The 23,540-nt window shown below is 46.8% G+C and overlaps 1 protein-coding gene across 5 annotated transcripts in view; it reads left to right on the forward strand.

Moving 5' to 3' along the window:
* Positions 1 to 716: 716 nt before the first annotated feature.
* The window catches only part of LOC149330516 (embryonic polarity protein dorsal-like), a 36,020-nt gene continuing 13,196 nt past the window's right edge, over positions 717 to 23,540 (forward strand). The window contains exons 1-9 of one of the 5 annotated variants that reach the window (XM_089561131.1): positions 754 to 847; positions 2,644 to 2,775; positions 6,317 to 6,537; positions 7,477 to 7,625; positions 9,687 to 9,778; positions 13,460 to 13,603; positions 19,003 to 19,101; positions 21,012 to 21,245; positions 22,210 to 22,302. In XM_089561131.1, coding sequence (XP_089417257.1) covers positions 2,745 to 2,775; positions 6,317 to 6,537; positions 7,477 to 7,625; positions 9,687 to 9,778; positions 13,460 to 13,603; positions 19,003 to 19,101; positions 21,012 to 21,245; positions 22,210 to 22,302 — 1,063 coding nt within the window. In that variant the 5' untranslated portion in view covers positions 754 to 847; positions 2,644 to 2,744. Of the gene's footprint in view, positions 848 to 968; positions 1,381 to 2,643; positions 2,776 to 6,316; positions 6,538 to 7,476; positions 7,626 to 9,686; positions 9,779 to 13,459; positions 13,604 to 19,002; positions 19,102 to 21,011; positions 21,246 to 22,209; positions 22,303 to 23,540 lie in introns of those variants that run through there. The other 4 variants (XM_089561130.1, XM_089561135.1, XM_089561134.1 and 1 more) reach the window with 4 other exon arrangements.

A 23,540-nucleotide genomic window follows, 5' to 3' on the forward strand; every position in this document is an offset into this window, starting at 1 on the left:
ACGCGGGTTCGATCCCGGCCGCGGCGGTCGAATTTCGATTGAGGCGAAATTCTAGAGGCCCATGTACTGTGGGATGTCAGTGCGCCTTAAAGAACCACAGGTGGTCAAAATTTCCGGAGCCCTTCACTACGGCGTCCCACAGCCTGAGTCGCTTTGGGACATTAAACCCCAATAAATTAAACCAAACCTAACCATGGCTGTGGTAAGTTAGCTTGATATGACCCGATCAGCCTATTCATGGGTGGGAAAAATTTTTAGACGAGTTTGATGGAAAGGGGAAAAAAAAAAAAGAACGAAAGACGAGATATCGGTGACTGCGTAATATAGCTATCAGAAACGTGCTTTAGAGCTCTTGCGTAACATAGTTACTGTTGCGGGCTGGAGTTCCCCAGCTTGCCTGCGCGGTTTGCATTGGTAATTAAACGCGACGAGTTCTTTCCGACCCGTTCGTGGCTCTGTTTTTACCATCGTGACGCCGGCGCGCGTCGTGAATGACGCGGACTTTGTGTCAAGATTTAGACGCCTCGCGTCTATTTATAAAACGAACGGGGCTGATATGTATTCCTCGCCATTTCCATGTGGCGGGGGAAAGCCCCGGCGCGGCCGCCAGGTAAACGACTCGCTAATTTTTATTTCGAACATCCCTCCTCTTCCGAGTGTGAAAAAACCCAAGGAAGTTTGGGAGAGTGCGACGCGACAAGACGCTCTCGCTTCCATTGACGTCAAGTCGGCGGGCGCGCGGCAAAGGCGCACTTCCAGTTTCGAAGGTGATGCACATGGCGGCTTACACGACACCCGTTGCAGTGTGGAGAGTAGCTCACTAAACTGCGTTATGACTCCTCAAGAGGTGAGTGTCGATTGTTTACTTTAAAACGGAAGGTCTGTCTTCTCTCACGGTTGTATACAAACGCTAGCGCGGCTAGAAACTCGAGGAAATATTGCCAAAATCGCCCGACATGTACCCAACACAGAGCAAACTTTCACCCAGCAGAAGCAGCTTCACGTTTTCGCCGCTTGGGGCCGTGACCGCGGGCTCGCCGGCGACCAATCAGCGCCGAGCTCGGCGACGTGTTTTCCTGGAAAGCTCACGGCGACGGATTGTCCGATACTCGCGCGTGCGCCTCTTTTGTATTGTTTATTAGTTTGCGTTTAACGTGAGTCATTCAGTCAAAAGTTGTCCCGTCGGCGCCTCGAGTGGACGATGGCGATTTGCTGCAGCGTTACGTGATCGGAGAGACACTTTTTTTTTCATCTCGATCGAGCCGCGCATTCCGGGCCGCGCCAGCGACACCGAATGCGCCTTCGCTCGTAGAGGGGAGAAGATCCTTTCGTGTGGCACAACGGTGGATAAGGCTTGATCGCCGAGTCGACTTCCGAAGGGTAAGAACTCGCCGAAAGTTTTCTAAAGAGCCTGCCTAGGCCTAATAACGCCGCTTTATCGAGATAGCGGCCCGATAAGCTTTCTTGGCTCGCAAGTCGAGTCGGTTTTGTAGGAAAGGAAAGCCACGGTGGGTTTGTAAGCGCGTGCACTCGGCTTGCAGCGTGCACGAATTTGCGTCTCCTTTGCGCGAGCGCTTCGGCGATCGCACGGGCGTCGGATTTAACTGCGTTGTTGCCTTGGGGGAGTTCTTTGACACCGCGGTGTTGTGAGCAGCCCTTGAGGCCGCGCTTGTGTTGTCCGTAGCCGTGGACGTCGAAAGCACTGGCGAGGAGCGGGCCTGCGTCATGCCGTAGCGGACGTAGTTTTTTTTCGGTACGTTCGCCGATCGTCCGTGCGCTGCTGAGAGACCGGAGTGGCGGCGGAAGCTTTCGTTGCCAAATTGAGGCGCTTATTTTCTGCCTAAGGCACCTTGTTACGTGCCAAAAACGCGAGCGCGCTGATCGCTTTAGCGTCTCGAACGGCCACTTCACAGTCACGCCGACCGACTCTCGTTCGGTACGGAGTTGCTCCGGAAAGGAAGACTTGCCGCCGGATATCCTGTTGTTCCTTTTGTAGCCTTGTCGCTTTATTTTGTTGTAAAAGTAGTGATCTACTCCCACTTAAACTTGAGCGCTGTGGACGCTTGTTGCTTCACATACTTAACAATGAGGACTCGGCGAGGGACCAACACGAACACTGTCATATTCACCGCATGCAAGAGTGTCATGACAGCCTGGCGCTAAAATATTCTTGCCACAGAGCATTAAAGGCGACATTTCTCGAGCGTGACTGCGTGCTAGCTACTATCGAATTTTTGATCTGGGGTGGTTGTTTTCTGCTTACGTGTATATATATTTAACTTCGTTGCTATAATTGCCATGGGAAGCTCTGCCCTGATGCTAGGTGGGCTAGACAATGACGTTTCAAAGATGTTTAACCGGTCGCATGCGATCAGCCCGAGCCGGTCCATACACAAGCCGTTAAGGGTTTCTTCATACTCATCCTGTTACTAACAACAGCAGCATGGCACTTAATGTAGTACACTCATGGCCTTGGAAGTCTGGTTGCTGTTTCACATGTTGACGCTTATTAACAGCTTTTAGGGGCTTGGCTGTGCTGTGTGTATGAATGTGCACGACTAGTCGACTGGTGATCTCCTTTCTCACTGCCTCCCTGCCTTTCTCACTTCTCTCTCTTGACCCCCGTACCCTTTCTGGTCAAAGGTCGTGACGCACCCCGGGTTCGTACTGGGCCCCGGGTTCGGAGCGGCCGCCCTTCCTCGCTCCTTCTTCTTGCATGAGTTGAGGACAGCCCATTCACTAACATGCAAAACGACGTCAGCCTTGATGACGTAGGTAAGGCGTCCTCCTCACTAACCCCGTGTTGTATCCTGCCACTGTTCTGGCGTTGCGGTTGATGGACTGAGGTCTTGCAGTATGGGCACATCACGTCGTATACCACTCGTTTACGTGTTTGCGAAAGTTTACTTGGGGAACAGCTTCGTGCAAGGTGAAAGGCTGAACCGCCTGGTAATGCGTTTTAGCAGGAAATAGCGCATCAGAAACCCGGCGCTGGTTAACTAACCACCGATGCTTTACTGAGGTGACACCCAGTACAAAAGCAAGCAATCACCGGAATCAGCTTATGCAAAAGATATTCAAAGGGGTGGTTGTAAACGCGGCAGTTGGGAAACGAAAACAAGTCTGCGTATCCATTCCTACTGATTGAGTGATTCAAAACGATGCACGTAAAAGCAAAATGACTGCACTACTCAAAGCCGTTTTGTAAGCGTGCTGCGAGGAAACGGTTACTTTTCTTGACAAGGAAGTCAGCGTAGTGTCATGCTGCGCATTATTCTGCATTATCTGCATTTCTGCATTATCTGACTACCATTGTCGCTGATTACAAACAGAAAAGAAGTGTGCATGCATAATCACGGAAGTTTGTACCAAGGTAGCTAATCACGATCTTTGACACATGCTCGCGCTCTCTTTCAAGAGGCATTTCCTTGCGCTCACTTATCATTGGGTGTAAATAAGCAGCAGCAAAGGAATTTTCGCGGAAGGTGATGTTTATTTGCTGCTGTTTACCAGTGGCCTAAAGTAACTTGGGCTAGACGACGCTGTGCTTGAAGTATAGTTCAGTTACATTGTTGCCGAGGCATCCACTGGATACATTGAAACCCACCACTGTGATTGTGGATGTGGACCTCTTCTTTATCTGTGATCCTTGTGCTTTTTTGTGTGATTTGCAATAGCGGCACTTGGATAACTGAGGAAAACATTCAAGTGACTGTTAGTACATGGCATGGCCCTATGCGACGAAGGAGTATTGGCACCAAGTTTTTTTTTGCGTGTTTTCTTGTTTGGAATGGTGCGCAAGACAGCGAACTTAGATCACCATGTTGAATCCACCCATAAATTTAATTGAATTCCCTTCCTTATGTTGTTTTGGTTAGTGTTTCAGTAGATGAATGGTGACAGTAACATAAAAGTCGAATTCAGGTCACATGAATACAAGAATTGTAATAGAGTACTGCTTCATCATTTTAATTCACTACTACTCGTCCACCAGAATGGCAGTAAAGGAAGGTGCAGTGGTTTGATTAGTGTTTTTTTTTTTTTGCCTGAACATTGAAGTCACGGCCATTGGTCAGCTGTTTAAACTGAAGCAGCATAAGAAATTTGTTTATGAATTATTGTCTGGGCTTAGGCTGATTCCATGTAGTGATCCATCCATGTATACTAATGTCTTGTTCATCATTACAAAGAGAGGACCCACAACCAAAATTTGACACCTGTACTCCTTGAACCCTTCCCTAGTTTCCCTTCTTCAGAAAGAACTGATTTCCTGTCAGCCGGCTCACAAAACAGGCCCACATATTGCAGTCATTTTTTTGTGTGTTTCCTGTGTGCCATTTGAAATATCTGCATGAGGTGCTTTTGTAGGTTTGTTTCTTTTTGGAAATACCACATTCACGGTCACATTACTGTTTTTATTAATTTTTTTTCCTGGTTTGTTCGCTGATGGCTTTGCGGTGTGTTTGCACCAAGCATCTTTCTTTGCTACAAAATGTCAGTCGTCAGCACTGTGTTTGTGTCCCCACCTTCTCGTTCTTCTGTTCTCATAAGATGCAAATAAGAATAGGCAGAGGGGGAAAGGTAACTATGGGGGATTTTCGCCACCTAGAGGGTGCGCCTCAATCGATCTAGCATGGTGGCACTACGGAGGACTGCTTTTGTGGTCAGCGCAGGTAGAATAGTTCTTTTAAAATTTTACAAGAAACACATGTTTGTTGATAGTGGCCGCCTTCTGTGAGCCAAAGAGTGTTTCTCTTTTTTCTAAGATGTAAAGGAATAAATACAAGGTAGAAATCGCTGTCTGGCATTTGAAACTGTCCGACGTGACCTGAAGGTGGAGTGCTGTAGAATCGAAGTGAGAAGTGCACTTACGAGAGGATTTTTGATCAGTAGCATGAACTATGAAGACTTGTACAATGGCCAGGTGACAGAACTAAAAGCTAAATTTTTTGCATTTCTTAGAACAGGTCGGCATGACCTTGTGATTGTCGAGTTGCTTGTGCAGAAAACAAGCTAGACAAGTTTGCCAGTCACAATCGCTTGAGTTTTAACTGATAAAGCTGCACTTTTGCCCTTTCGGTATCATATATTTTAGTAAGCATCATACATGCATACCCTAATGAGGCCATTACTGGGACAGTTTTCATGAAAGTGCTTGTGCTTGGAATGTGCCTGCTAGTGATGTGTAACCAGTGACGTTTGGTGAGAGATAATGCCGCATGTTCCATCTAATCTACGCAAATCATCTGTTTTAGGAATGTAGGCTCACTGACGGGCAACAACTGCACTGACATTGTTTCGCAAGCGCTACACTAAAGCATGGGAATCTCCTATTCCAACATTCTCTGTGTATTGCTGGCACCAGAAAACTCTCTGTGGCACTTAGCAGCCTTTTTTATCTCTTAATAGTGAAAATATCCATGTAACAGTGCTCCCAAGAAGTAATTTGCAGCAAAACTCAAGACAACATTGTCCGAATATGCTGGTGAGCCAGTCACGCAACGGAGCAAACAACATTGTTCCGTGTGCGCTGATTCGTAGCGTAGCATCAAGTTTGTGAAAATCGCCAATACCCTGTGACAACTTTTTCTGGAAATAGAGCCAAAACGTGCCCTTTGTTCTTGCGCAACGGAATATAGTTCAACTTGCAGCGATTAGTTTTTTCGTTAAACATAGTGTGTTGTCACTATACATATCTAAGGCACATTTCTGACAGAACTGCCGACTTCAAATGTTAAAAATTCATGGAAAAAACATTGCAATTGGTCACAATGAATTTGCAAGGCAGGTCTAGTTACAAGAAGCTTCCATAGATGGTGCCAGCCACAGCATCTGGGCAGGCAGACCGCTCCTGTAGAATTCCCTTCATAGCCAGGAAAAGCTGTTACTGAGTGTCATAACGGCTGATTGCTTTTGTTAACAAGTGCTGAAACAAGCAGCACGGTAATAGTTATCATTGGATTGCTTTTAACTGCTGTTCACTCGTAGCATCACTATTGCACTAAGGGTTCAGATGAACCTGTCACCACTTTTTCTTTGTGAACGTTCGAGAATAAATAAACGAAATGAAAATTTTGGAATAGACCGAATTTCTCGTACCTTTTTTTTTTTTTGCCATTAGCATACTGCATTTGAGATACTTTGGTGTTGAGTGCCTACCTCCTTACAGGTCATTGCGTGGTTGTGCCTTGCTCCGGATTCTTGTTGGTCACAGCCGGTTCGTGATGGCAGATTGTTGATTGCGTTGCTCAGTCTTCCTCCCTTTTGTGCGCTTTTGATGGCTGTCGCGATTGCTTTCCCTGTCCGCGCGGAGCAGCGGAGGTGATTGAGCGGCACATGGCGGCCGAGCCAAGCTACGCGACCCTGGACCCGGCGCGGCTGCCGGTTCCGCAGCCCCAGCAGCAGCCGCACGTGGTCATCCTGGAGCAGCCGGCATCGCGGGCCCTCCGGTTTCGGTACCAGTGCGAGGGCCGCTACCCGGGCACACTCGTCGGCGTCAGCAGCACGACCGAGAACAAGACCTACCCCACCATCAAGGTGGGTAGCGGGAACTGCTCTATGCTGGAAAGGTCTATTTCCAGGACTTATCATTCTTAGCGCTGACCGATCGTAGCTGTGTGAAAAACGACTATGATGAAAGAAATTCGGGGGTGTATTCCTTGTTGACAGCACTTTGATGTCGCATGGTCGCCAAGTTTACTGGCCTCTTTGCTGTCCTAGTTGTTCGAACATTGGACCTTGTAGGCGGGAGGCGTGGGGTTCGATCCCCCATGTCGTTGGGTGCCAACTGGTTTGTTCAGTGGGTGCAAGCCTTCCCGGCCCAGTGCTGGGCTTATTATTTGTGATGCTGAGTGTGCCGCGCGGCATAAAACGTGGTGTTAGTGATGAACGGTGTAACACGTTACAAAAACGCATGAAGCCCGGTTGCGTGTACTATACGCCCTTGTACCATACGGTACACGTAAAAAGGAAAGGCTTCCATAGGTCTCCACTGCGGAAATAGAACATTTCGCAACAAAACAATAAAATAACATCAATAGAAACAACAAAACTGTAAACGCATGAAACCCGGTTGCGTGTACTATACGTCCGTGTACCATACAGATACACGTACAAAGGGAAGGCTTCCATAGGTCTCCACTGCGGAAATAGAACATTTCGCAACAAAACAATAAAATAGCATCAGTAGAAACAACAAAACTGTAACTGTAAGAAAATATAACCAATTAAAACAAAAACTAATAACACTGCAACTGTAAAATAAAATATGTAATGAAAAATAAAAATTAATAATACAGTACTGGGCTTCTCTTGGATGAAATGCCAGGCGAAATGGGTATTCGACCTTACCTAGAAGGGACCAGAGAACATGTCGGCCGTCGTCCTCGGTTCCTACGCAGGTAGCACCCTGAGAAAGAACTTGTGTGCAGGTGTGACTGCGCTGACAGCTGCCTTCCTCTGCGTTTATTTGTGCAGGTGATGAATATCCAGAAGCCGGCAGTGGTGGTGGTCTCCTGCGTCACCAAGGACCAGCCGTACCGGGTGCACCCTCACAACCTGGTCGGCAAGGAAGGCTGCAAAAATGGCATCTGCACCCAGCACCTCAAGCCGGACATGACGTGCACGTGAGCCACCTATTGTGCAGTTCCTTGTTTACTTTCCTTTGAAGTGCTCCCAAATGCTGTCATATTTACTCTCGAAAGAATGCACTCAAGTAGTGAGACATCCCCTGCTTTGGTCAAATAAGCCTTTATTTAACCACCTTCCCCGAGCTGTACTTGTCATGGGAGAAATTTATCAAAATTGTCAGTGAGTGACACTCGTACGGCTTATGTTGCATAGCTCCCACTGCCAAAGACGGGTTACTGTTGACAATTTTGTTGGTTACAATTTTCAGCACTAGAGGGCGATAATTGCCCATGAGAAGAGTTTCGCACTTTTAGCCTTGGTTTAAGCCTAACAACAGTCATTTCTGAAAAAAAAAAATCGTCTGACAGTTTGATGATTTTGGTACGTTTTCTGTGTAATTAATTTGGCAGGTAAAGGGTTAATATAGGAAAGCAGTTTTCTGTGACCGCTGTGTAAATTTGATCCTGCTACATAGTGCATCTTCCAAATTAGCGTTCTTTTTAACAAAAAATTGAGTTTATTTTGCCAACAAAAAAACACAGTAATAGTTGTAAAAGAAGAAAGTCAAACTGCATGTTCCAGTCAGTGGTTAGTCTAAAATTTTCTAATTTCTTTCATTTAACGCTAGGAAACTCGACGCCTCTACAGTATTGCTCAGGCATTCCAAATGATTAACATTTAAGGGGACAGTCTGAGCTGTTTTCCTGCAAGGGGAACTGCAGGATGGGTATTTAGGGAGGAAAACGAATGATTTTGCAACTGCAGAGCAACAGAGCACACACACATGCATTTTTTTGCTTCCCGATTTGATGGTACTTCAAAGGTACTGTATTCGCATGAATGTAACACATCCATGAACGTGATGAAAAAAAATTTATCTTAATACAGACTTGGGGCAGCTACAGCTGAGGGCTTAAAAGAAAAAATGAGAATGGACATGGTATGCGGTGCGCAGTGGCCGCTCGCGCGCACTTATTTTCGGACAATGCTTGGACATTAGCGTGCGAGCGGCGCGAACTTGATTACTTGTGCATTTTGTAAATAGTGTACAAAGCTCTCCCCTGTCCTTTCTTGCTGTCGCTCCCCTCTATACTTCTCCTCACTATCCTCTCCCTTTCCCTTTCGTTTCCGCCGGCTGCAGCTCGGGTGCTTAAGATATTAGATAGCAATTGCCGCGGCCGGCAACACTCTTTTGCTTCACTTTTTTATTTATTTATTTATTTTTATTTTTTTAATAAACCACTACCACCACCACCATGGTATGCGAAAGTGCGGAAAGAATGGGCACCTGTAAGTTGATCATTCTGAAGATGAACACTGCTGTAGCTCTGCTTCTCATCATCCTGCTTGAACATGGCTTTCTCTGCCATGCTTTCAGTGTTGCTGAGAGGCAGTACTTCGGAAACGCGTGCGACACGATGGAATCTGGCAAAACATCACCCCACGTATTGATCTCAGAGGCCATTGAAAGTTATGATGAGTGGATTCCCATGGACGACATTCGAACTGCTTAGAAGCTCTATGTTTGTGACGTTTGAGTCCTATAAAAGTTACCGGGGACACTTTAAGAAACTTGCGTGGAAGTAATGTGAAAGCTTTGAAATTCTGCTCCAATTCTGTTCCAGTTTCATTCTAACTCTATTCCACTTCTAATTCTACTCTAATTCTGTTTCAATTCTGTTCCAGTTCTGTTGTAAAGCTATTCTATTCTTTTGTAGTCGATGCGGTTGTAAGTACTAGTGCTGACTATTGCTGGTTAACATTTCGTATTTTCCCGCCTTTGATGGTGCCGCACCATTTCGACCAATCGCAGGTTTTGTAGCACCACCACTTTTTGGGCAACACTGGATTTTCTTGTCAGCGAGCCATCTAAGGCCTTCGCGCTAATAAGGCAGTTGTACAGTTCACAAAAGGGCTGCCTGCTTAGTGCAGAGCATTTTTCATTTACACCTACTCGTAGCAACTGTACCGTAAAGTAATATGTCATTTCACCTTGTTGTATTTGTGAGCGGAGTTGTGATTTCATAGTTTGCCTTTTATTTTTCGTTGACTTTCAGCTTTACAAGCCTCGGAATCCAATGCGTCAAGAGGCGCGACGTCGAGCAGAACCTTTTACAGCGGGAAAGCATTCGAGTGGACCCATTTCGAAGTGAGTACACGCATAGTGACGAGTGGTCATACTTGAAGCCAGTAACTGCAGGTCATTTGCTCAAATGTTTGTGCCACAAGGAATGTAATCGGCGCTGTGAGGTCGGGTGAGTGAACTTGCTCACATCGAAAGGCGCTGCATTTTTTCTTTTTTTTTTATGATGCAATGAATTCAGCTATTTAATGTTAGCATTGTCTTTTTCCTGCTCCTCTTGGACTGCTAGCCGGAGGAACTGCTGTGGGCGCTGGAGGGTTTCGTTCAGGAGTTAACTGCACTTTGGTCTGGATCTTAAAGTAGCTAACAGGATGTGTAAAGCGAAGCTTCTGTTCTACTGAGAAACTCTCAGTTCTGCAAAGGAAATCATTTTTCGTGCTGTTGTGGCTGAAGTCTTGTCCTGAGTTGATTGAGGCGGCTGGGCCTGACGGCACCACTCGTGCCCTTATTTGCTGTTTTGGCTGCTTTTTTTTTTGCTTGGCACTAAATTATTCTCTTGAAAACCTGCTCCAAGTGACCAAGTACCTAATTTTATTGCACTCTGAGGGTTCTGATCTTTCTGAAACAATTCAGAAGGTGCAACCAGTCAACTTGCTTCCCACGGAGTTTTTAACATTTGTGGTGTGGATACTGTTTGGTCGGGGGTTCTCCATCACATTAGTCTTGGGGAACCTTGATGGCTTTCAAAAGGTGCCGAGGAGCCCCACATGTCGAGGCTTTCCTCGCTTCTTGACTGTCATGCATGCGCATGACAAAAACTTCCAAATTTTATATTAGTAACTGGCTGTATATTGTAACAGTCTTCTCCTAGCAGTCATCATGACTTAGCAGCAGGTATAAAAAGGATGGCATGTGCAGAAATGTATGCTACAGTAGAACCCCTCTGTAGGGAAGTCTCTTGGACCAGCAAAAATCTTTACTATATCAGTTGTTGGTGATGGCATGGCTCTGGGAACGCTGTCCGGTTATTAATTTGGCTGCTTACTAAGCACATTATGTATAAAAGAAACGCTTACAAATACCTTCTATCCTGCTGCTATTGCCCTTTGGTATGGTAATTATTTATTTTAACTTATTCACGTTATTTATTTTGTCCAGTGCAACGCTGCTATGAATGTAAAGAGAGTTTATTACCATATGAAAACCAAAGTTTTGCATGAACACTGTGTCCGCTTCTGTGGCCTCGATGTCATTTAGAGGAGGCAGTAGTTTAGAGGCGGGTGCTACAAAATTGAGCAAAATTGAGTGGTTTACCCATGCTGCATCTTCATTCCTTGCCACCGTTGCGTCACGCTTTCCGCTGCCCAGCGCTGTGAACATTCCCCCCCCCCTTTTTTTCCCATTCCTTCTGCTCTCAGTACGTTTACTGTCTTACCTTTCTCAGTGGCCCACACCTCCTTCTGTCCTCGTTCATAGCCAGATTTACTACCGTAAAAACAGGAATAGAGGTCTCACTTTTAAAAAAAAAACCATGGCGAAAAGTCAACCCCTGTCTTATATACTGGTCATTGGTGGAAAAACTACGGAAGCCTTGCAACAATGGGCGGCTGAAGTCAACAGCCTTCATCACCATCGCCATCAGCAGCAGCACGGTGTGGCGACCATTGCCCCGCGTGTTTGTCAGCACCTCATCACGGCACGGAGTGGCGAAAGAAGCGAGAGTAAGCGCATGTGTACACGTGTGTGTATCTCGCTTGTTTCGCTGCTCAGCAGCATTAATAAGGCGCTGACAAGCATGTGGGTCGATGGTTGCGCGATAGTACTAAAAAATTGGCCGAGGAGTACTACATTACTACATACGAGCATCATCTAAATGAAAATAAATACACTGTCACCATTGTGCGACCGGTTAAGTCGCATTTGTTTCAAGGTAAGGGTGTCTTTTGGTACTTTTGCCATTGAAAAAGATGTTTGTTTATTTTATTTTTTTTTTTCATTTTTACAATTGGTTAGTTGGGGGGTCGACCTGTATTCCAGTCTGACCTATATTCCGGCTTTTACGGTATATATAGCGGGTGTCCCAGCTAAACGTAACCAACTTTTTGAAAAAGATGGTGTCCTAGTCCAGTGAAACCAACTTAGGTTTGTTCAGAGTCGCATGGCCTGGTCTTTAGTATTTTTTAATTCTTTAAAAATTAGTTAAACTTAGTTCGCTAACTTTTGAATTATTGACTTCAGGAAGAAAGTGTGAATGAAAAAGTTTTAAAAGCATCATCGAGGAGAGGGCTTCAGTAAAAAACGGATTTTATTCTCTAAGACGTGTCTTGGGACGTTGAAGTGCCATCGTTATCACATGGAAGCTTTCTTATTGTGCGAGTTATGGTTAAAGGCCAGTAAAGAAACTGCTTTACGTAAATAGTACCTTACTGCAAATGTTTCAGTCAGCTGTTTTTCAAAGCGATCTACAACTTTTCCATTGACGCCTTGTTCCTCAAGTGAAAGCTCGGAAACCGAAACTATGCGACTAGGCTATTTTTTGCCCTAGTTAAACTTAGTTCGCTAACTTTTGAATTATTGACTTCAGGAAGAAAGTGTGAATGAAAAAGTTTTAGATCGCCTCAAAAAACCGCTAGCAGTGCTGTTTCCATGGATGTACGATTTACCTAGCTTTATTTATTGGCCTTAAAAGAAAGTTATCACATGACCAGCTACTCGCTCACATCTCTGCCCCAGTGTGCACCCAAAGCATCATCGAGGAGAGGGCTTCAGTAAAAAACGGATTTTATTCTCTAAGACGTGTCTTGGGACGTTGAAGTGCCATCGTTATCACATGGAAGCTTTCTTATTGTGCGAGTTATGGTTAAAGGCCGGTAAAGAAACTGCTTTACGTAAATAGTACCTTACTGCAAATGTTTCAGTCAGCTGTTTTTCAAAGCGATCTACAACTTTTCCATTGACGCCTTGTTCCTCAAGTGAAAGCTCGGAAACCGAAACTATGCGACTAGGCTATTTTTTGCCCTAGGTTCAGGGCCCTCTTATTGTTATCATGCCTGCCGGTCGCGCACTGAAGAGGTGTGCAGAACACAATGTGACATCGCTTGCCCTGCCCGGGACACCACAACCCCCTTCCCCACTTTTCGTTAGCCCCATGCGAAATTCTGCAAGTGGGCTTTCCCGTATACCATCGCTGACCGAAACGAGATGGCAGAGCTCTCGCTAGAATAGTTGTGGAGGCGGCAGTTCGAGTGCCATGAGTGTGGGCATTAAGTGCGAAGCGCGTTACGGAAGGGTCAAACAAAGACACCACCGCTTTTGTGTTGCGATTGTTAGAAGCGCGTGGTCAGCCATCTTGTTTTTTTTTGTTTTTTTTTGTCAAATGTGTTATGTGGGAAAGCTCGCTTACCGAATTTTGAGCAAGGTCCAAGAGCGACCGACAACAGGCTGCGGGGTGTGACCGGTCCAGGCGATAAACAGCACGCAATAAAGCTAATAAGATGCTTTTGAACTGTTTCCTAGACGCTTTAAACTTGACATTTGGATAATTTGGCCAGATATACTGCGGTTCTGGCATGGTCGGATTTACGAACGTCGGGGGTATTTGGTCACTGCCAATTGTTGAGAAATTTTAGAATGTCCATTTCCCGAATTTGACGTGGACCGAATAACCAGTGTACTGTAGAAATCTCCAATCCTTGGTGATACGATCACGGTTGATGCAAATTTTGGGATGATGCGGGTTTGTTGCAGATGGCTTTGCCCACAAAGACCAGGCGGCCAGCATCGACCTCAACGCGGTCCGCCTGTGCTTCCAGGTGTTCCTCGAAGGCTCGCAGCCGGGCAAGTTCACCGTGCCACTGCACCCCGTCGTTTCAGACATTATTTACGACCGAAGTGAGTGTCTTCCTCCCGTCTCTGCACTACCCACCCACCGTTCAATGTGGGGAGGCACTCACGGCGTGAACGACGAGATAAGCTCAAGTGCCTGTTGCTGTGCGAGAGTCCCGATTTTTCTATGCTCGGGGTAAAGATAAGAAGGAGGAACCATCACCAGTTCCTCATTGCAATCGAGGGCAACACCGAGATAATGCACGATGATGAAAGGGCCTGTCATGAACGCCTCCCTGTCACGACATTACCAGAGGCACGCAAAGCAACCTTGTAGTCCTGTAGTGTTTTGAAGCTGGGCCCAGTGCTATTTGTTAGCACTTGGCTAATGAGTGATAAGTGTTGCTGGGTGTGCAGCTTTTTTTTTCTTTTTTTTTTTGGCACCTCTCCAGCTGGGTCCCCCCCCCCCCCCCCCCCATGCTGTTCAGCTTCTGTTTATGAAAATCAAAACAAACAAACAAACAAATTTTGCAGTTCAGCTTGCTTCCGCTGAATCGGACTGCTGTGGAACGCTATTTGTTCAGGCAAGTTGCCAGCACGAATGTTGGTGGGTGATGAAGGAATGAGATGATTAAGACGAATACATTACTGTGCTTAACATTTTGTGCTTAACATTGTGATTAACATTTTGGCAATCACCGTCTCGTCTTGGTTAGCTCGTGAAAGCAACGCAAATATGAATGGCAGCTAACGAATTGCTTCTTTGATAGTGGTAAGATCGCGAGACACAGCTTGTGGCTTCGTTGGTGTCTTGGTTCTATTTATAATGAGGGTTCAGAGTGCGTTCATTTTTGCGGCCATTACCACGCCTTCTTAGTTTGTGTGTGAAATTCATCCGAGTTCAGTTGCCAACTCACAGATTACTTCTTGAGATAGTGACGAAGTCGCACTTTACGGAGGTGCCAGTTAGTGTGACCTTGGTATGTGTTTTTTTTTTTCATTTCCATCAGGGGTCAAAGTGCGGACACTTTTTAAAAGTTTTCCGTATGAGTGCTTCAAGAACCCTGGGGTGCAGCTCTTAATTAAAATGTGTTGAGCGCTAATGGTTTCAGCTTACTGTGCATATAGTCGGCTCAACTTTGGAAAGCTTCTTTAATTTGTGCTTAAGGGAAGACATGTAACAAGTGAAGGCGGGCTAGTTGGTGGTTGGCAATGGAGTGCATATTGCAACCTGCGTCCTGCGTCGTTTTGCGCGGTTGTAATAAGCACTCCATTGTTATTAAGGGAAGACACAGCTTTCAATACAAACTTTCTTAGCTTTTGATGGATTTTGATGCCTGTTGGATTTTTTTGACGCTTGTTGGGAATGCTTGAAAACGCAAGTGCACGAAATTTAAACGTTATAAGAACGTTATTTTCTGTTTTCTCTTTATCCTTACGGAAATCCTGCAGACTCGACTAAATGCAGTAGCTGCTTGTAGTATATTGTAGTTGATTGTATAGTAGCTGCTTGTAGTACCGTATTTACCCAATTCCAACGCGCCCCCGATTCCAACGCGCACCCAATTTACGGCACCAAAAAAAAAATTCAAGCCCGATTCTAACGCACACCCGATATTGGTAATGAAAAAAAAGAAACTACAAGCCCCGCTTCTAACGTGCATGTGACTTCCACGAATGAAAATAATTTGCAACCGTTTTTATATTTTAAGGAGAGATGCGGGTGTAAAAACCGCGATTTTTTTCGATAAAGTCCATTTTGTATTTTCTTGCGTTTTGTATTGCCCCAAACCAAATCTTCTTTTATGTATAAAAAAATCAAAGCCGATAATCAATAGGAAGTTAGTAAAAAATGCAATTAAAGCACTCGCGGTGGCTCGCGAAAGTGCAAATTTGACCGAATTTCGGGAACGCGGCATTTCGCTCCACGGCGTCGCCCGCTCTTGAATTTTCGCGGGGAAGTAGGCCTACCCATCTGCTACCAGAAGCCATTTCGGCAGCGGCACATTCTTGATAAAAATACGAAAAAAAAAGATCGTTTCCCGCCCGAGTCGAGCGTCGCGACTGGCCCTTCAAATCACGTGGTACGATTGGAGCCCTTCCATTGGCTACGAGCATTCCACCGCACGGTCGGACGCAGACGATCTTTCTTCGTTCTGCCGCCACTGAGACGTGAACCAACGCTTCTGCCCGGGTTTTTCTCCTTTCTCCGCTATGGATGTGACTGAGAAACGAGATTTTGGTTCACGCAAGTTCCTGACATAGCGCAAGCGGAGAGCTCCGGTGACGGGAGGTTCGTCTGCTGCTAGGCGTAACTGCGGCAACGGCGATGCACCATTTGGATCCTTCAAGCTTCTTGCCGAGCATCCATGACTTCGTCAGTGCATCTGAGCGAAAGATAAATATGTTCGACGGCCAAAACAAGCGTAAAAACGAGCGCGGAAGCGCTGTCATCTGTAAGATCAGCATGATGCACAACCTCGCTAGCGGCGCGGCGTGCCCCGCCTGCGGACGATGTAATCTCTGTCAGAGAATCGGCCGCAAAACAGAAAGGACTCATCGTTTTTGGAACTTTACCGCCGAAATGACGCGTTTCCGACAACCGTTGTTTCATCAACATATTCTTCGAGCCGCGTATCTCGATCGTGCAAAGGCAGTGATGAGGCGTCCGCCCGCGGCAGTGTACGGGCTATGGTACGGGATAACATCGCCGTGAACGTGGTCCGTGGTCGCTGAGCACGCGACCAATGACAAGCGCCACACCGGTTGAAAACGGCTCCTGCGACGCAGAAAACGACCAGAAAACGTGTTCCCATGTTTGCCAGCAGTTAGTGAGCTCCCACATCGTATAATGGCGATGACGATGGGCAGCTATGGGGCAGTTTCGGTCTGCACTCGAATCCAACGCGCATGCGATTTTGAGACGTATTTTCCCCGAAAAAAGGTGCGCGTTGGAATTGGGTAAATACGGTATACAGTCGAACCTCGTTATAGCGAACACAGATGCAGCGAATTATTGGATATAACGAAGTGAAAGAAAAGTTTGGTTGGACATGCTTTATTTCTATGGGAGTTCTATCTGTATAACGAAACGAAAAATTCAAAATTCGACACTATATCGGTTATAACGAAGCAGTTTTGTATTCACAGGGCTCAAAATGCGCAAACAAGGAGGAAAAAATTTCAAAACACGCTAAATTTTGATCTTCTGAATCGCCCGCACCTAAGATGTGTTTGAATCACCCGCGCTTCCGCACGCCGCGCCATCTAGGGAGAGCGAATGAATCTAGCATCAACGGCTGCGTAGCATGTGACTGACACGTGATCGAACCAACGCCCGTGCTCCCCGGCTACGCTGCCGCCGCAATTTCCGACTCGCACGCTATCTCTATGATCTCTACAGTCCATTCTGTAGACGCCGTCGCGGAACGCGTCGTAACATATAGCAGTTTCGCTTGAAACGAAGATAAAGATATTCAGGGAGGTTGACAGCCGGCGCAAGGAAAAGTCATTGCCGCGGACTTCGGTGTTGCGCCTAGCACTCTATCAACCATCTTGAGCGCAAGGCAGAAGATTGCAAACGTCCACTCTGCAGGCGTTGTGAAGAATGCCATCAAGAGTGTAAGGCTTTGTCACCACCAGGATGTTGAAGCTGCTTTTGCATGGTTCAAGGACGTTATAGCGTGTAACCTGCCTGTTTTTGGTGCCGTCCTTCAAATGAAGGCAAGAAGGCGTCTGAGGCCACAATGAGTTTCATGCAAGCAGTGGCTGGCTGCAGCGATTTGACCGCCATCGGACTGTTTGCCACGTCTTATATGGCGAAGAAGCAGCCGTTGGCGCTGAGAAATGCGAGAAGTAGGCAGAAAGCTTCCGCATGCAAGTGGAAGGCAAGCGGACAATTTCGGCGAGACGACGTGGCGTCAGCTGGCGGTTCCGAACGTTACGTTCGAGGAATTCATCTGTGCAGATGACTACTTGGCTGTGGTGCCCGAACTGACCGACCAAGAAATTGTTGATCAGGTGGTTTCTACAGATGATGCTACCAACAGCGTGCATGTGAAGGTGGCGAAGTGCGAGCTCTCAGCAGCGCCGAGGCCGCTGACATGGTTGGAAGTTGAGGGGGTACCTCGGGAGCCTACCTGTGGCCAAATCAGCTGACATCGGGAAAGCGCTGCTCTGTGTTGATTTCGTCGAGAAATTTAACCTGTCAAACAGTGTGAAGTGCCGCCAAACGAAGATTACATCGTTTTTTAAATAAATTAGTTTTTGCACCTGGCCAGCATCCCGATTTGTGAGTTTGCTCTTGCTTTCCTGTACGAAATGCAAGGCGAGGTTTAACATGCTTATACCACGCGTTAAATTCAAAAATAGGGCATTTTTTCAACCCTGTGCTGCCCATCCTAAAGTGCCCTTTACTTGGGTTTATTAACGGACCTTTTCTGAGGGAATTTGAGTGCATACTTTTATAACGAATATTGGATATAACGAACGAATTTCCGCGCAAAATGCGACTTCGTTATAACGAGGTTCGACTGTATTGTTAAAATGGTCGCAGCACCAGCCAAAGAGCTCTGCTGTGCTTCCAGGACATCCGCCGTGCGGTTTTCATTGCCGATCAAGTCATCGCGATCGGCGCGACGGCTTGACTTCGAAATTGAGCAAAATGGCCCTCCATGCTTTCCCTCTGAATTCTTACACTGGATTGAGCAAGGAAAAAAAAAAAAAAACATAGGTTGCATACTGGGACTGTACTGCGTCCACAAAAGAGTCGCCCAGCCAACCTGCTCCAGTTGTTAACCCCCCCCCCTTTTCCCCTTTCTTTTTTTTTTTTGCTGCTTGCTCCATCGTTGTGCAGTAGACAATAAAGGAAAGAATAGAAGGGAAACGCGCCATAGTCTCCTGCTAGTTGTGCGCCCCGCCCTTTTTTGCTGCTTTGTGTGCCTTACAAAGTTTTGAAAGGGAGAATTTGCTCGAGATGTTCAGCACGAGGCATGGGGAATGGGAATTTTTAAAAAAACTATTTGTAAGTTATTTGCTAGGTATTGAGGTTTTATACGCGTCATGAATGTGCGATAGCATTTGTTTTTACATAATGCACTCATTTTGTAGCCACTGCAAGAACTTTGTCATAAGCCTTTTAAGGTGACGGGAGCAGGTTGATGAACTGTTTGCCAGCGCATGAGATAGAGGTGTGTTGCCCTCCAGATGTTGCTATCATCGTTATCATTACTGTCTGGCTACCTGTTTGGGTCTGTGTGAAAGGGTTCTCTGTACACTGCCATTCCAAAAGTGAGCTGAGTACTGCTGTTTGTGCTGCACAGTGAGCTCTGTAGTCTGTCACAACATGCCGTGTTGCTGTCATCCTGACACACCGATCCCTGCTAGAGTGGCGCTCCCAACTATACCAATTAGTGGTTGGTCGGTCGAGTTTGCCAGGCGTGCTCATCTGTCCCTTTTTGTTGCAGAGGCCATGTCTGACCTCACCATCACGAAGCTGAGCCACACCTGTGCCCCAATGTCGGGAGGCCTGGAGATGATCTTGCTGTGCGACAAGGTCGCCAAAGGTGAGGGGTTTGGGGTTGGGTTCCGGCCGTCACCACTTGTAGCTGCTGTTCCCGTGCCTGCCACTTACCGGTTCGCTCACACCTCCCGCAGTTCCAGTGTGTCTTTCTGTTCTCCGTGTCAAGCCTGTTTCACATGCTAGCGAAAATGCTAGCGAATCCTGTCGCCACGGCGGAAAAACCTGTTTTGAGTCGTCGCTGCGACGAGCGGCGAGGTTTCAACAAGTTGGAAATTTTCGCTGCGATGCGCCACTCAATCGCTCAGTCGCTTCTATGTGAACCGGCCATCATAGTCATCTGAGTTAAATTCATTACTGGACAAAATTCTTTCCCCCGTTGATCTCTGGCCACCACCGACATCTGCCTACCTTGACTGTTGCGTATTAGAGGTTGTGCCATATTTGCGTGAATGTAATGTAGTGGGGAGAGTTTGAACCTTTAGGAGAAAGAGATAAAACTAGACGTGCCTTTACTCTGCTTCAAACGTCAAAGTGTCGGGGCGGAGTGGCACCATTCCCGTCTTGCGCGCAGTGAACCTCGCTTCTCTAACAATTGTGCCTGTGCCAGAGAGCAGTGATAAACAAGATTCCTCTTCGCTACACCTCGGGGTGAGGTCATTGTCGGATTTGCTGGACAAAGGATTGTCTCGCTACGCATAGTCATTGTTGCCACTTAGCTCCTTATCGACTGCGTGTGAACGCTGCATCGCCTTCCTGGCCGCCGCTTCAGAAACTTGTGCAACACATTTGAGTTCAACAAAGCCTCTGGGGTGTTGAAACCTTGCTAACGATTTGTGTTGCCCCTGCTGTTGCTGCTGCTGCTTTGTGCAAATTTAATTTGTTTATTTTTATGCATAGCCATAGAGCTCCAACTGGGCTCCTCTTCGTGAACATGACATCACCTTCCTGCTAGTATTAAAGGTGCACTGAAGAGGATTCTGAACATGTCTTTTTGCCGCGGGAACAGGATCCACACGTTCCTAGCATTCTTAGAAACAGTGACTTATTGCCCTGTGTGGCCGATTTCCCCAATTAAAACGAATTAACGTCCGGCTCCCGCCTTTTTTTTTTTAATTCTGCCTCGTACGGTGGGCGGAGTCGACCAACGCGTGGACCAACGCGGAGCAAATAGTCCGCGCGTATTTTTATTTATTCGGCCTTATTTTGCGGCTATATTATCTGCGAATGAAACTATTTATTCATAGAAACCTAAAAAACAAAATAAAGCGAAAGCAAACCCTCCACGGGACTGGGTGAAAGGCGCCCCACGCGTTGGTCGACTCCGCCCACCGTACGAGGCAGAATTAAAAAAAAAAAAGGCGGGAGCCGGACGTTAATTCATTTTAATTGGGGAAATCGGCCACACAGGGCAATAAGTCACTGTTTCTAAGAATGCTAGGAACGTGTGGATCCTGTTCCCGCGGCAAAAAGACATGTTCAGAATCCTCTTCAGTGCACCTTTAAGTGAGGGGCAACGCTTCAACACAGTCGAGTGCTGCAGCGCGTCAGCTATCAGCGTTGTCGCTGTCGCTTGGTGCTTTGTCTTGTCCAGCCCTGTGCCTATTTGGCTCCCCTTCCCAATTCCACACAGCTCGTTCTCTGCCTTCGGTTTCTCAATGTCCTGTGCTGCATCGCGCATCCTTTGGCTGCATTTATAGCCATTCTTTATTTATTAATTTTTTTGCCTGTGCCTCCTGTGTACTTCACATTGCAGCCTCAGGGTTGTTTTAAAAAAGTGGCTTATTTTCACAGCGCATGATCTTGGTGGTAGCTGTCCTAAAAGAGAGATCGTGTCATATTTGTACCTTGTTTCTAAACGTAATGCAAAATGCGTTTTGAGGCGCGCCTGAGTTGACGTTGCAGCCCGAGCTGCTTCTGCGTCGCTGACTCTCGAGTGCCCCCTGTGTGTTTCAGACGACATTGAGGTGTGGTTCGAGGAAGAGCGGGAGGGCCAGACGGTGTGGAAGGAGCGTGCCGAGATCCTGCCCAACGGGGTGCACAAGCAGGTGGCCATCTGCTTCCGGACGCCCCGCTACCGGGACCCCGTCATGGCCGACGTGCCCGTCGACGTCCACCTGCTGCTGAGGAGGCCCTCTGACGGGGCGCTGAGCGAGCCCCGGGCCTTCACCCTACACCCCAACGAGCGCGGTGCGTCCCCCCCCCCCCCCCCTTTCTAAGAGTTTTCCTGGCATGTGTTGTGTTTGTGCGATATTTGCGGTGACGATTGGGATGAGTCGAAGTTCTGGATCTGGTGAACAGTGTGGAAGGGACCCAGGCAGCACGTTATTGGCCCAGTATTGGAGATATATTGGCAAAGCTCAGTCGTACAAAGGACCAGTGTGAAGCCATCCATTTCCAATACTGGGCTGATTATCTGTGCTACTTGGGGAAAGACGCGATGCTTGGATCGTGGTGACAGTGCAGTGGTCGCTCTTGGTGGGGCGTTCAGTACTATTAGTGCATTACGAGAGAGCATGTGTTTCTCGTACGCTTTTTGATTGGTGCTTAAGGTGCTTTTGTTCAGTTGTGTGTGCACTGGTCATGAGCATGCGCACAGATTTGTACAAAAACACATGGAGATGTTATTAAAGGAGTATAGGCACCAGATTTTTGGTTGCGTGCTTTCTTTCGTGCAATCATGTGTAAGACGTTGCTATACATGGATCACCACGTGGTGTTCACCTAGAACTGCTAAGTAATAGAATCAGCCATCAGCTTAACGATGGCTGTGATGTCGTGGCATTATAGGTCACATAAGGCTTAAAAAAAACTGCGATATAATCATTGCTTTGTCTTTTAAATTTCCTACAACGCAAAAGCCAGCTTGACTGAAGAGCTGGAATGACAATGAGTAAAGAAGCAGATATCAGTTTTCAAATCCATAATGCTCAAATCCATCCAATGCTGTACTCCATATGTACACTGTTAACTCGTATCTCTCGTAAAGAGCATTGTAATTTTGTGCAGTTGTGCTTGTCTGCTCATGATTTTGTTTTGTTGAATTTCCTTTTTCTATGAAATTGGGGACAGGACAGCAGTTACACGCAGTACTTGTGAACCGCACGAAAGGTCCTGCTAGAAGTTGTCTCAACTCCCATTTCCCGTCTTGCAGATCCCGAGGCGATCGAACGGAAGAAACGCAAGATTGGCGAGGGCTACTTTGACCTGTACTTCCAGGACAGTGTCCTGCATGGAGCCTGTGCTGGTGAGTGTTGGTGTCTGTGTACCAACACCGCGATTATAAACATAGGGGGCGATCGCCGACGCCGGAGCCGATTGGGAGTGTGAAGTAGGGTTAGTGCCAATTGGAATATATGTAAGCAAAAATTTTCAAAGCAGTTTTCTCATCTCACAACGCACCAATGATGTCGTTCATCCCTTCGTGAATAACCGCCAAGTACATCCTAGAGCAGATTGGGAAAGTGTGAATCGTCATTTCAAAGGCGATGTATTTTTGGAACACCGTGATATGTGCACGTGGGAATCTATCCCCGCTGGGCGCGAGAGGCAGGATCGAGGTCCATAGAAGCATGCGGAAGCAAAACTGTCTGAGTTTCACAGAGTACCCATGGAGCCGATTGTTCGATAGCAGTTGGGGAGTACCGTATAAACGCGCGTAAGGGCCACACACTATTTTTTTAACTTTTGCTTTAAAGCCAGCCGTGTAGCTATTAAGGTGCTTGCTCATCGCGCTAAAATTCTAATGCTCAGTGGTAGTTCATTAAAAAAAAAAAAGAAGCAAACGGCGCGAAAGCCACAGCGTGCGTGCGGGTGACAGCCACAAAAGGCTGGAGCTGGTGACATTGACTCTGATATGGCTTAGCGGGAGTTTGCCAAGGTGGAAAAGGCCTCGTATGCCATCCATGAGCACTGCTTGGAAGCTCCTGCCTGTGAGAGTTTCGAAGGCTATTCCTTCGTGAGTTGTGGAAAGGTTGGGTGCTACCCTTACAAAGATCTTTTTGTTTCTATATTTCTTTTGGGAAAACACAGTGCGTACACGGGTGTGGCCCTTACACTCTCTTATACGGTACCTTGAAGACGAGTGTGACAAAGTATGCCACGTCATTTTGAAGCTATCTTTTTTAAAACTGCAGCATAATAGATGGGTGTTCTGAAGCCTGGACGTACCCACTTAAGGCGCTCTATCAGCTGGGTGTTTCTCCGAATCCCGCAAGCTTCTCGTGGAAGTCAGACATGCCGCCATGTCTGTGTCATGCACAGGCAACACGTCTTTCGAATAAACCATTTGGTCCATGACTCTTTTTCTAAACGATTTCGCCCCAGAAAAAGCTGAGTACCCAGGCTAAGGGAAATCTCGTACCCATTAGAAAACCGATTGTGCACCTAGTTGAACGGATCGAACCCAGCACCTCCCGAATGCGAGGTGCACGCTGTAAGGCCACCACCGCTCTCTCCCATAGGCTCAAACTTCCTCCTTGCATT

Source organism: Amblyomma mixtum, chromosome 9, assembly GCF_055824585.1.
Source record: "Amblyomma mixtum isolate Tamu chromosome 9, ASM5582458v1, whole genome shotgun sequence".
Classification (NCBI taxonomy): domain Eukaryota; kingdom Metazoa; phylum Arthropoda; class Arachnida; order Ixodida; family Ixodidae; genus Amblyomma; species Amblyomma mixtum.